The sequence below is a fragment of the Bos indicus x Bos taurus genome, chromosome 25, assembly GCF_003369695.1.
Source record: "Bos indicus x Bos taurus breed Angus x Brahman F1 hybrid chromosome 25, Bos_hybrid_MaternalHap_v2.0, whole genome shotgun sequence".
NCBI classification, from domain to species: Eukaryota; Metazoa; Chordata; class Mammalia; order Artiodactyla; family Bovidae; genus Bos; species Bos indicus x Bos taurus.
Genome location: NC_040100.1, coordinates 14,315,781 through 14,328,928, shown reverse-complemented (window position 1 = coordinate 14,328,928; position 13,148 = coordinate 14,315,781). Strand labels below are relative to the sequence as shown.

Below are 13,148 nucleotides of genomic sequence, written 5' to 3'. Positions count from 1 at the left end.
GGTGAGGAGGGGGCGGGAGCTGAGGAGAAGCAGGCCAGCCCTTGGCTGAATTCCCTCACGGGGAAGTGACCCCTTGGCCCCTGTGTGAGAAGATTCCAGGGCATGGGCTCCCACTCATACATTGTATTCTTGTGTGCGTGGAGCAGGCGTCCAGGCCAACATCTGAGGGGATGGTCCAGTCAGTGCTTCAGGTTCCGAGATAACGCATCCTCTTCTTGTTCTCATCTACAAATGGATTGTCACTTTTCTGGAGCTGACATCCCTGTTTGGACCCCAATAGCATGGCCCTTACCTTGTTCTCACAGGAAAGTCTCTGATTTAAGTTGCCCAGACTGGCCAGTAGCTTGAACTGTAAAAATTTGTTTTCAGACAGACAGTGAGGCAGACTCTTAAGGAGGGAGCTGGTGTGAGGAGAGAGCAGACAGTGAAGCCCAGAGCTTTCAGTAATTGCACCTCGGCCCCTTCTCTCTCCCTCCTCAGTGCAGAGCATCACAGCACTCAGTTATTTAGAGTCCACACACTAAAGACAGGGAGCGACTGGTTCACGCAAATGCAGGTTTGCTCAAAATCGGGCCCTTAAGACTTGCCAGGGGCTCCAAGGGCGCTGAGTAAGAACACTGGCCCTGTGCCTCTTGCTGGAAACACCCCTGTTTCTCTGCTCCCCGAGTTTTCCTTGTGGTGGTGTGCTCCGTGCCTCTGTGGGGAGACAAGGCTGCAGGCCGGTAGACCAGGCTGGGCAGAGACACCAGCAGCCAGCTTAGAGCTCTTTCCACATGGAGTAAGAGAATTTGATGACCACGTTGGGCCATCCTCTTATGAGCCAAGGCCAGGCTGCAAAGTGCTCTTGGACGTGGGGGTTTGTGGCAATGGCCTTCAAATGAAGGTCATCTCTGAGGAAGTGACCTCTCCCAGTTGGGTTCCCTTTTCAGCTTTCAGTGGCCAGGCCCAGAGCATACGAAGGGCTGGGTCAGGAAGAAGGGTTCCACAGGACAACTGCTTCCCAGAATGAAAGGAAGTCCATGCTCATGGAATTCTTGTGTGTAACGTCAGTTGGTCAAATCAAAGGACTTGCCTTAGAAGCTTCCCTTATGTTTGACTTTGGGCACCTTTTCTCCCAGGAGCTCTGCTCAGTGGTTGGGACGGTGCAGGTTTTAGGAGATAGGACTGCATGGTGCAATGCTGGCTGCAATTTAGTAAGAATGAAAAACTTAATGGCAACTCAGTTTGCAAAGATTGAAACACAACGAGAGAGACACAACAACACAGCGAGACCCATCCCACCATCCCAAGTGGGGGGAATTCTTTGGGTAATGCTCTAAATCGAAGAAATAAAGGGATCGTCACCATCCTTATTCAACTTCTGGTAAGCTCACCAGGCTGTCCAGTGCTTATCATGCGGAAGGCAGTCAACTGTGCTCTGCAATTTTCTGTCTTTCTCCCCGGGATTTGGGACATTCTGGGAGCTGTCTGGAGTCTTGTGCCTCCAGCTGCTCAGGTGGTGTCATCTTCCTGTTCTGGGTCACTCATTGGAGGACTGGGAAATTGACAACCGCAAGCCACAGCGTTGGGTGAGCCTCAGGGTGTCATCTTGGTCTCAGCTGGATCCTCTAATGGTTAAGACAGATAACAACAACAGAACAGAAACTACTCACACCCAGCATTTTGATCCCAGTTGGGATTTCAGATATCTTCCTTCTGCATACCTTCTGTCCATATCTGATTGTACTGTAAGTGATTAAGCTCTCTCAGGTACCATTTTGCCGTGGCTCTTTCAAGAAGGTGGTGCCTGCCTCATGATGCTTATTACAAGGGAGGGTTTATTCATCAGAAGCCAGAGTTGTGGGAGCAGGGGTGGGAGAGGCACTTTTTGGAATTTTGGAAGAATCATACGTGTATACATATATGTTAACTGGGGGAAGGGTGGGCTGGCTGAGGGGTCGGGGAGATGGGAACGGAGACTGAGAGGAGCAGGCAGCTGCCTCTGGGTGTGGGAGGTCATAGGTCCGTCTTCTTCCTTCTGTAGTGTTGGGTTTGTGTATACCGTATAATGCTACCTGTGTTCCTTCATTTTCCTGTCTGTGAGCACTTTGATCCACAGAGCCTCGGTACCCTCACCTAGCATTAAAGTCAAGAACTAGAACCTGGGTGTCGTGCCTTTCTTATTTAGAGATGTATTCTCATCCCTCCTTCACCTTCCAGGCTGCCAGCAAATGTGTTGTTTTCTGCTTAAAACGTGGTATGTTTGGTGTTGCCATGCTAAATCAAGCAGACCCTTCCCTGAGACATGCAGCTGAACTTCCACCCAGACTTGAAGTTAAAGGGGGATGGGCACCCCTGGAGGTCCCTCTGCAGTTACCCTCACCTGGTCTCTGTCCCGGTAGGCATACCCACCTGTGCCCCTGGATTTCTGGGGTTTTTATGCAGTACTGACCATTTGTTCACGACCCTCAACTTCCTCCCTTGACCATTCTATCTTTTTAGGAAGCGGGTTCACCTGATCCTTCACTGAGGACCCAGAATGCCCATTGCTGAAAGCCCTGTACCTCTTTTCTCCTGTCCTGGGCCTGCACCCCCAAGACACACTCCAGTGCCTCGGTGGGGGTCACAAGGAGGCACCAGCATGAGTAGCCTCTGGCCCTAGTCCCTACATCTTCATGATGCTGGAGTTGGTTGAGGCCGGCGATCCTTCCAGGTATGAGAGTTGCACTATAATAAACAGATTCAAGGTCCAGAGGCACCTTGTGAAAGAACCCCTACAGGGAGTGTCTGCAGCAGTCTGGAGCGGTTAAGGTGAAACTGGCAACTTGGTTCGCACAATGAGGGCAGGTCCGGTTTTTCAAACACTTTGGCTTCAGAAGAGGCTCTGTTACATGTACAAGACCCCAAGAGGCCAGCAGAGGAATCCGGCTCTGGTTGCAGCTGAGAGAAGCCACTGCAAACTGCAGGCAGGTACCCACGTGCAGCAGTGCTTAGTTGCTTTGCTCAGTTGTAGCCCGCCAGGCTCCTCTGTGCATGGGACTCTCCAGGCAAGAATACTGGAGTGGGTTGCCATGACCTTGTCCAGGGGATCTTCCTGACCCAGGGATTGAACTCATGTCTCTCTTGCATTGGCAGGTGGGTTCTTTACCACTGAGCCACTTGTGCAGCAGAGGCCAGCCAAAACCCAGAGCTTGCCAGAGTGGACATGAAAAGGGACAATATTCTCTTACAATGGCTGATGGGCCTGCCAGGGGAGGAAGCTGAACTCCTGCTTACCTCTTTGCCATCCATGTGCCTTCACGTCCCACCCATTCAAAATGGAAAATAACAAAGACTTCTTGGACCTTACATCTGACATATCAATCTATAAGGTCTCCGTCCCTGAATTGAATTTGGAGTCATTTGTATCAGTCAGGAGAAAAAAAAAGTACACAGTAATTTGAATAATTTATATCTTGAATATAAATAGTTACTAATTATGATTGGAGGAATGAAGGATTGGCTAATAAAGAGTAGGGATAACTATAAAGAATATAGGAATAGCCAAGAAGCAGCCACTAAGACTGAGATAGAGGGTCTAAGGATGAATACCCCCTCCCCCAAGAGCTGATATCCAGACCTTTTTGGACAAGGCATGGCCAGGTTCATTGAATGACAGAGAAGTCATGGGGGTGCCGTGCTGGTGAAGCTTGCTGGAAATCTACCCTCTGAGGTACTGGAAGAATCTGTTCCTTAGGAGGTGTCTTGCCAGAGGCTCTCTACTACAAAACCACCCCTGGAGGTGCTGGGGAAAGCTCTTGGTGACTGCAGACCACCTTGTATGGCAGGAGCTGGGTGCTGGAGAAGCTATATGAGCTGTGAGCAAGCACACCAGAACCAGAAAGGAAACGTCTCCCCGCCTGCAGTGTCTCGCTTATACGTGGAATCTAAAGTATGGTACAAATGAACCTATTTACAGGACAGAAGCAGACTCACAGACACAGATCAGACTTGTGGTTGCTGGGGGTAGGAGTTGGGGAGGGAGAGAGGTGGACTGGGAATTTAGGCTTTGTAGATGCAAATGACTAAATTTAGAATGGATAAACAACAAGGTCCTACTGTGTAGCACAGGGAACTATATAATTATTGTAGAAAATAATGGCTCAGTGTTAAGTCAAAATTCTTGTCTTAGGCACACATTATTAAAATTTGAAATGGAACAGTTTGAACACCTAACTAAATCATTATAGGGATTTCCCTGGTGGTCGAGTGGTTAAGACTCCACACTCCAAGTAGAGGGGGCCCAGGTTCGAGCCCTGCTCAGGGAACTATTTATTATTAGATCCCACAGGCCACAATTGAGAGTTTGCATGCTGTAATTAAAGAACCCACGTGCCGTGATGAAGACAGAAGGTCTTGCACGTCACAGCTAAGACCCGGTGCAGCCAAATAAATACATTTTTAAAATAAATAATTATACCCATGGGTTATAACCCATTGAATAAAATAAGAATCCATGAATTCATATTGACACAAATGAATAAGTAATGGCATAAAAGAGATAGAAAGGAAAGTTCTTAATTAGCATAAAATGTCAGCTAATATAGAAAGAATGATGGCATTAGAAAACCCCCATTAAAAAAACTCCATTTTGTAAACATCATAATTAGAACTGAATCATCATCAATCATCAGTGGACTCTAAAATAAGTTTTTAAGAAAAACAGGATCTTTACATAGTCTCAAAGTATTTTCCTATAAATTACTAAATAATTATAAAGTAAAAATAGTGACTTCACAGTGGAAACACCTGAAAGACTCCACTTTCATCATTAATCAATGTCGTTAGCTGAAATGGGACAAACAGACATCATGTACATCACCTATCTTAGTGTCTGCGGAAGAACACAACATTATGTGATTCTTCTGCACCGCCCCCCCAAAAATGAACAGCATGAATCTAATCATGAGAAAAAAAAATCAGAGAAACCCAAAGTGAAGGACATGTTTTAGAATGACCATCGTATACTTTTGGGCTTCCCTTATGGCTCAGCTGGTAAAATAATCCTCCTGCAATGTGGGAGACCTGGGTTCAATCCCTGGGTTGGGAAGATCCCCTGGAGAAGGGAAAGGCTACCCATGCTAGTATTCTGGCCTGCAGAATTCCATGGACTGTATAGTCCATGGGGTCGCAGAGAGTTGGCTACAACTGAGCGACTTTCACTTCACGTATACTTTACAAAAATGTGAAGATTATGGAAGACAAATTTAAATGGAAGAACCATTCCAGATTAAAGACTACCAAAGAGACATGACAATTAAGTGATCCTGGGTTAGACTTGGGACCAGGGAAACAATAGCTATAAGAGACATTTTTGGCACAATTGATGAAAATTGAATAAGGACTATAGATTAAATTAGAGGATTTTATCAATGTTAATTTTCTTGATTTTGATAATTTTGCTTTGGTTTTTCTCAGAGATTATTCTTAGGAAACACACACTGAAATATGTAGGTGTTTGCAACTTAGTCTTAAGTTCTTCAGGAAAAAAGGGAGAGAAAGAGAGCACAAATGATAAAGAAAATTGGACAAATCTACAAATTCTAGAAACAAAAACCTCCATGTAAAATTAATTCAAAGAGACCCACAGAAAACATTATAATCAAAGTGTAGCAAGCCAAAGAAGAATCTTGAAAGCATGGAGAGAAGGGGATTGGTCACTAGTAGACCTGCTGTATAAGAAATGCTAGAAGGACTTCTTCAAACCGAAGAAAAAAGGACACTAGAAGTCATATGAGGAAGTAAACAATACCAATAAAGATGAAAACCTAGGTAAATGTAAAGGTCAATGTCATCGTACTAAACGTTTATAACTCCTCTCTTTTCTTTTATGGGCTTCCCTGGTGGCTCAGTGGCAAAGAATCCACCTGCCAATGGAGGAGATTCGGAGAAGATCCCCTGGAGAAGGAAATGGCAACCCACTCCAGTATTCTTGCCTGGGAAATTCCAGGGACAGAGGAGCCTGGTGGGCTGCAGGCCATAGGTTTCCAAAAGAGACAGACATGATTTAGCGACTAAACAACAACTTCCCTATTTGATTTTAAAGTCATGTGCATAAAACACTAATTATAAACCTGTGCTGATAGGCAAACAATTTATAGAGATGAAATCTGACAATAACAGGATAAAATGAGGAGGACATAGTTGTTTTGGAAGCACAGTACATACTATTTTCAATAAAGTTGGTATTATTCAAACTAAGTTGTTAAAAGTTCAAAATGTTAATTGTAATCACAAAAGTAACCATGAAGAAAACAACTAAAAATTTACAGAAAATGAAAATAGTAGACTACAGAAAAACATTTAAATACCCAAAAAATGCAGTAATGAAAGATTGAGGGGAAAAAACATAATAGATTTAGAAAACAAGTAGCAAAATGGCAGATGTAAGTCATTATTTAGCAGCAATTACTTCAAATTTAAGTAGATTAAACTTTCCACTTTAAAGCCAAAGATTGGCAGAATGTATTTCCTAAAAAGTTCCATCTATCTGCTGTCTGTAAGAAACTTACCTTAAAGACACAAAGAGATTGGAAGTAAAAGGATGGAAAAATATATTCCATGAAAACAGTAACCAAAGGAGAACTGAGGTGGTTATATTATTAAACAGAATAGATTTTACATTTAAAAAGGTTATGAGATAAGTACATTAGAAACTCCCCACAGCTACAGAAAAGCCCACGCAGCAAGGAAGACCCAGCACAGCCAAAAATAAATAAAATTATATATAAAAAAAAAAGATCTCAAATACACCTTAAGTTAAATTTGCTCAGTCATGTCCAGCTCTTTGCAACTCCATGGACTGTAGCTGCCAGGCTCCCCTTCCATGGAATTCTCGAGGCCAGAATACTGGAGTGGGCAGCTGTTCTCTTCTCCAGGGGATCTTCCCTACCCAGGTATCGAACCTAGGTCTCCCACATTGCAGGCAGATTCTTTACCATTTGAGCCACCAGGGAAGCCCCCAAACACCTTAAAGGAACTAGAAAAATGAAGAGCAAATTGAGCCAAAGCTAGCAGAAGACAGAATGTAAAGATTAGAGTAGCAATAAATGGAATGGAGACTAGGATAACAAGAGAATATAGAAAATCAACAAAACCAAGTTTTTTTTCTTTAAGATCAGAATTAACAAGTCTTGAGCTAGATTGATTACAAAAAAGAGAAAACTCAATTTGCTAAAATCAGAAAGAACAGGGGTCATTACTATTTACATAAATGAAAAAATTTATGAGAATTCTGTGAATATTTGTGCACCAACAAATTCAATAACTAAATGAACTAATTCCTAGAAACATAAATCCTACCAACTCTGAATCACAAAGAAATAGAAAATCTGAAAATATTTGTAACTAGTAAGGAGATTGAATCCATAGTCAAAACCCTCCCAACAAATAGAAGCCCTAGACTTTATGGCTTTGCTAGTGAATTCTACCAAAAGTTTAAAGAAGAACTAATATCAGTCCTTCTTAAAGTCTTCAAAAAAAAAAAAAAATTGAAAGTGGAGAGAATGCTTTCTAACTTATTCAGTGAAGCCAGCATTGCCCTAATACTGAGTCAGATAAAGACAATACAAGGAAACTATACAGACCAATATTCCTTAAGAACACTAATATAATAATTCTCAACAAAATACTAGCGAATTCAGCAGCATATAAAAAAGTTACATACTGTGATCAAGTAAACTATATTCATGGAATATACAAGGATGGTTCAACATATAAAAACTCATCAAATGGTATTCACTATATTGAATCACCGACTCGATGGCATCACTGACTCGATGGACATGAGTTTGAGCAAGCTCCAGGAGTTGGTGATGGACAGGGAAGCCTGGCGTGCTGCAGTCCAAGGGGTCACAGAGTCAGACACAACTGAGTGACTAAACTGAACTGATACTGAAAAAACTACCCAGGCTTCTCATTTGATGCAGAAAAAGCTTGTGACACAATTCAATACCGTTTCATAATAAAAACACTCAAAAAACTAGGAATATAAATATAAGAAAGCCACATATAAAAACCACATAGCTAACACTATACATAATGATGAAAGGTTAAAAGCTTATCTGCTAAAATAAGAAACTAGATTAAGGATGCCTGTTTTTGCCAGTTCTATTCAATAGTATTGGAAGTTCTAGTTAGAGCAACTGGGCGACAGAAAGAAAAGGCACCCAAACTGGAAAGGAAGGAGTCTTTGAAGATGATGTGATCTTATAGTAGAAAACCCTAAGGACTCCACACACATGCACACACACACACACACACACACACAAATCTGTTAGAACCAATAGATGAATCAAGCAAAAATAGTACAGAATGAATACACTGAAATCAATTGCATTTCTAATACTGAACAAAGGGGAAAGTAGGGAAAGAATTCCATTTAAAATAACATCAAAAAGAATAAAATACTTAGGAATTAATTTAATCAAGGAGGCGAAAGACTGAAAATGGCAAAACCATTGATGAAAGAATGAAGGCATAAATAAGTCGAAAGACATATCATGTAAATTGGTTTGTTGTTGAATCTTAGGAGTACTCTATATATTCTGGATAACAATCCCTTATCACAGGTAGGGATTTGCAAAACCTTTTTCCTATTCTGTGAGTTGACTTTATAGTCTATTATATTGACTGTTACCTTGGATGCACAAAAGTTTTAAACTTTGTGCTAATATGTCTATTTTTTCTTTTATTACCTGTGCCTTTGGTGTATATCTGAGAAATTATCGCCAAATCCAGTGTAATGAAGCTTTTATCCCCTGTGTTTCCTTCTAAATTTTCTTACATTTAGGTCTTTGATCCATTTTGAGTTAATTCTTTGTATACAGTGTTAGGTAGGGGTCCAACTTCATATTATGTCTATTTTACAATAAAAATTACATTAAAAATTAATATACTTTGATGATAAGAAACACCCAGTAAACTAGGAATAACAAGAAACATCTCAGCATGATAAAGGCCATGTATGAAAAACCCACATCAGACCATGGTGAAAGACTGAGTTTTTCCACTGAGGCTGGAAACAAGGCAAGGATGCGTACTTTAACCACTTCTATTAGTATGTTTTCATTTCTCTTAGGTAGATTCATCTTATCTAACCTTTCTGCAGAATTTGACTGATCAGTCCCTTGGCTTTCTCTCTCCTCTTAGCCTCCACGTTACTCCTCTTTTCTAGTTTTCTTCTTGTTGCTTTTTTTTTTTTTCTTCTTTGCTGGCTCTTTTCCTTTTGACCCACTCCAGGATTTACTCTTACCCTCTTTTCAGTTTCCCAGTGGGACTGATTTTTATAAGTTAGTATGCAAAAACAGGGCTTCCCTAGTAGCTCAGACAGTAAAGCATCTGCCTGCAATGCAAGAGACCCAGTTTCAGTCCCTGGGTCGGGAAGATCCCCTGGAGAAGGAAATGGCAACCCACTCCAGTATCCTTGCCTGTAAAATCCCATGGACAGAAGAGCCTGGTGGGCTGTACAGTCCATGGGGTCACAAAGAGTGGGACACAACTGAGCGACTAACACATACACACAGGCAAAAACAAAGCATACATTGAAATAAAGAATAAAGCAATGAATATCCATGTACCTGTCATCCAACTCAAGAGCTAAAACATTGCTTCCTCAGTTAACTATACCTTTGTTGCCTTTTCCAATAGTCTCCACCACCACCATCCCTTCTCCCAGGGGGGAATGTGGTAGTTTTGTGCTGCTGCTGCTGAGTCACTTCATTCGTGTCCGGCTCTGTGCGACCCCAAAGACTGCAGCCCACCAGGCTCCCCCGTCCCTGGGATTCTCCAGGCAAGAACACTGGAGTGGGTTGCCATTTCCTTCTCCAGTGCATGAAAGTGAAAAGTGAAAGTGAAGTCGCTCAGTCGTGTCCGACTCTAGCGACCCCATGGACTGCAGCCTACCAGGCTCCTCCGTCCATGGGATCTTCGGGCGAGAGTACTGGAGTGGGTTGCCATTGCCTGTTCTGAGTTTTGTGCTAGTTTGTTCCATTAATGGCCTCAACGATTAAGACCTTCTAGTGTCCTTTTTGCTAGTCCCCTCCCACACTGACTTTGGGGTTTGCCCCTTACATGCTTTGCCCATTACCATTTGATCTCTTCTCCTTCCTCCCTTCAATTCACTCTGCTACAGCTACTCAAGTTGGTGTCAGGAGGGCCTTTGCACTTGCTGTTCCCTGTGCCTAAAACATTCTTGCCCAAATACTTGCATAGTACTGAGTTAGCCAAAAAGTTTGTTCAGGTTTTTCTGTATGATGTTACAACCTAAATGAACTTTTTGGCCAACCCAATGGTATAGCTAGCTCCCTCACCCTTTGCTCTAGTCACCTTCTCAGCCAGGGCTTTCTTGTTCACCCTAAAATTTTCCTCCATAGCAATGGCCACTATCCTACTGTACTATTGTAAATTATTTATTAATGGCCCCTGCACCTCTCCCCTAGAATGTAAGCTTCTCAGCATAGGTACTTTTTAAAATTTTAAATAGTCTGCTTCCTCAGCAGAGCACACTTTAGGTGTGGTAGGGGAGGGAAAATAATTTTCTCTCTGCTTTTCTGAGTTGTTGGTTGAAATCCTTATAAAATAAAAGTGACAAGAGAAAAACAAATTTATTAACATGTATCCTTAACATGTACACAGGAGTTAACCAGGGAAAAGGCTTAGAATGCCAATCTAAATATTTTCCAGTAAAGACAAAAGAGGAAAGATGTTGGGGGTGGGGCGCGAGGGGAGGGTGGAGACCACTTATGGAGGAGACTAGGGGAAGAAACAGAGAAGGCGATGGCACCCCACTCCAGTACTTTTGCCTGGAAAATCCCATGGACGGAGGAGCCTGGTAGGCTGCAGTCCATGGGGTCTGGAAGAGTCGGACACGACTGAGCGACTTCACTTTCACTTTTCACTTTCATGCATTGGAGAAGGAAATGGCAACCCACTCCAGTGTTCTTGCCTGGAGAATCCCAGGGACGGGGGAGCCTGGTGGGCTGCAGTCTATGGGGTCGCACAGTCAGACACGACTGAAGCGACTTAGCAGCAGCAGCAGGGGAAGAAAAACAGGCTTAAAAGTCTGTTCAACTAATACAATTATGTAAAGTTTAAAAATAAAATTTAAAACAAACAAACAAACAAAAAAAAGTCTGTTCAACAGTTTAAGCCAGTCTCCATTGATGAGTCTCCAGTAATGTATTAGAGTTGTCCTCTGCTAGGTACAGAGAGGGAGACACTTTTATAAATGGCCATTTCCTTCATAAATGTACGTTTCCCTTAAGAAAGGTTAACTTCTAGTTTGTTTTCAGGGCTTCTGTGTCTCTTTCTCAGAATAATCCTTATGCCAAAGAAGCATATTTTGGGGTGGCATATTCTACTACCCTTCAGCATTTAGGAGTAATCTGAGGAAGAACCAATCTCCGTTTTCTAAATAATGAGCAAAGACTGAGAAATTAGGCAACCTGTTCGAGATCACTGAGGCAGCATTTAGCAAACCTGGGATTCTAATCCAGATCTCCCTCCCAGACACCTTACTGCATTTTCTCTTTTTTCTTTCCCTCTTTTTTTTTTCCCAGTCGTGGCTGCACTTTGTGCCATAGATGGCATCCAGAATACAAGGCAGCTGCTGTCTCCAACATTCCTGAAATGGGAATCACGGAGAACTGGATTCCATTTATGACTCGACCACTGATAGCGAGACACTGGCTAACTTTTTAACTCCTGGAGCTCAGTTACGCTCGGCTGTAAAACTGGTTTCTATATCAACCACTCTCGTTAAGGTCTTTTAACTCAAGAACTTTAAAAATCCTAAGATCCGGGTGAAGCTGTGGGATTCATGAGTTTCTCAGGCAGCCTCATTTCCTGCGGTCTGGAACCATCTACCGGCCCAAACACTGCTCTCCGAGAGCCTTGGCAGCCGCCGCCTCCCATTCCAAGCAAGAATGGGAGGAGCCATGTCAGACGGGCAGCGTCGTCCTCCGCCTACTCCTAGAAAAAGACAAGGAAACATCGGCTTCTCCGCCGGCTCCCGAACGCTCCAGATCAGCGCCCCGGGATCAGGGTCGAAGCCGTCTCCATCTCCGCGCCTTTAGGCTTTGCGGCTGCAGGTATTCACGCCATCTCCACCCAGGGCGGATTCCTACGGAAACCCGCATCCTCTCGGTTAGCGCCAACGCCCTGGAAGTGACGTGCGGGCGTGCATGCGTGGCGTGCGTTCGCGGCGCCGGGGGCGGGGCTACGAGAGGGAGGGCCGGCGTGAGGGCGGGTTGTGGACAAGTACCGGCCACCTCCTCTAGCGACGCGCGGAGAGCGGCTGACCTGACGTCGGTGGAGCCGGAGGCGAGGTACGGGGCAGACTGGTTGGGGGCGAGGGCGGCGCGGTTCTTGGCTCGGGGCGGCGTGGCGGCGGCGCCGTCCCGGCGTGGGGGTGCTGGGTCATTGGTCTGGGCTGTCCACCCGGCTGGGGCCATCTAGCTCCGGTGTCTCCTGCCGCCCTCCGTCTCAGCCGCGGGGCCGGCGGCGGGGCCCTGGCCGGTCCCAGGTAGTCGTCGGCCCCCTTCATCCTCTGTCGTGCTCTAACTGCCCGTTTTGGGCGCTCGTCGCCAAGTTCTTTGCAGCCCGGCCCAACTCCGACGGGCAGACGCGCGTCTGGTTTCCTGGCCGCGTTCTGCCACAGTCCACTCCTCGCGGGATGGCTGCCCTCCGGCCGGCTCCCTCCTCACTGTCCAGTCGCCGGAGTGCCGAGGGACACCTGTGGTGGTGGCCGGCTGGGTCGTGCCCTGGGCCCCTGGGGGATCCCGTCGCAGCCCGGCCTGTCAGGGGCGCCAAGTACTTCAGGGAGCCTCGTCGGTATTGGAAAGGTCCCGGAGGGAAAGGTCCCAGAGCTGGGAGAATGCTTCTAGCGCGGGGACTGAAGACTGGTCCTAACTTTGGCCCGGTGGTTGAGGGCGAAGTTGTGGGCCTGGGTCTTTAGCAGGAGAAGTCCCTGCTTCCGAACTGTCTGGGAGGAGATGCCCATCACGGAAGTTTAGTTGGCAGGGGGGAAGAGAGTAGGTCAGAGCCTGCTGGTGATGTCTCAGCGCCAGTGACCAAGCCCTGTGGTTGAGAAATGTGTCAGTGGGCGCTGGGCCTCGCCTTGCCGTGAGATT

At 44.9% G+C, this 13,148-nt stretch overlaps 1 protein-coding gene across 10 annotated transcripts in view; it reads left to right on the top strand.

The window, feature by feature from the left end:
* The window catches only part of RABGEF1 (RAB guanine nucleotide exchange factor 1), a 71,176-nt gene that overhangs the window by 8,490 nt on the left and 49,538 nt on the right, over positions 1–13,148 (top strand). Inside the window, exons 5-7 of one of the 10 annotated variants that reach the window (XR_003508770.1) lie at positions 2,200–2,377; positions 2,482–2,692; positions 11,577–11,824. The exons of 3 other annotated variants lie outside the window; for them this stretch is intronic. Coding sequence is in view for 1 of the 7 variants with exons in the window: in XM_027528109.1 (XP_027383910.1) it covers positions 2,482–2,509 (28 nt within the window). In the remaining 6 variants the exon portion in view is untranslated. Of the gene's footprint in view, positions 1–2,199; positions 2,378–2,481; positions 2,751–11,576; positions 11,825–11,972; positions 12,108–12,236; positions 12,345–13,148 lie in introns of those variants that run through there. 6 more of the 10 variants (XR_003508769.1, XM_027528109.1, XM_027528106.1 and 3 more) reach the window with 6 other exon arrangements.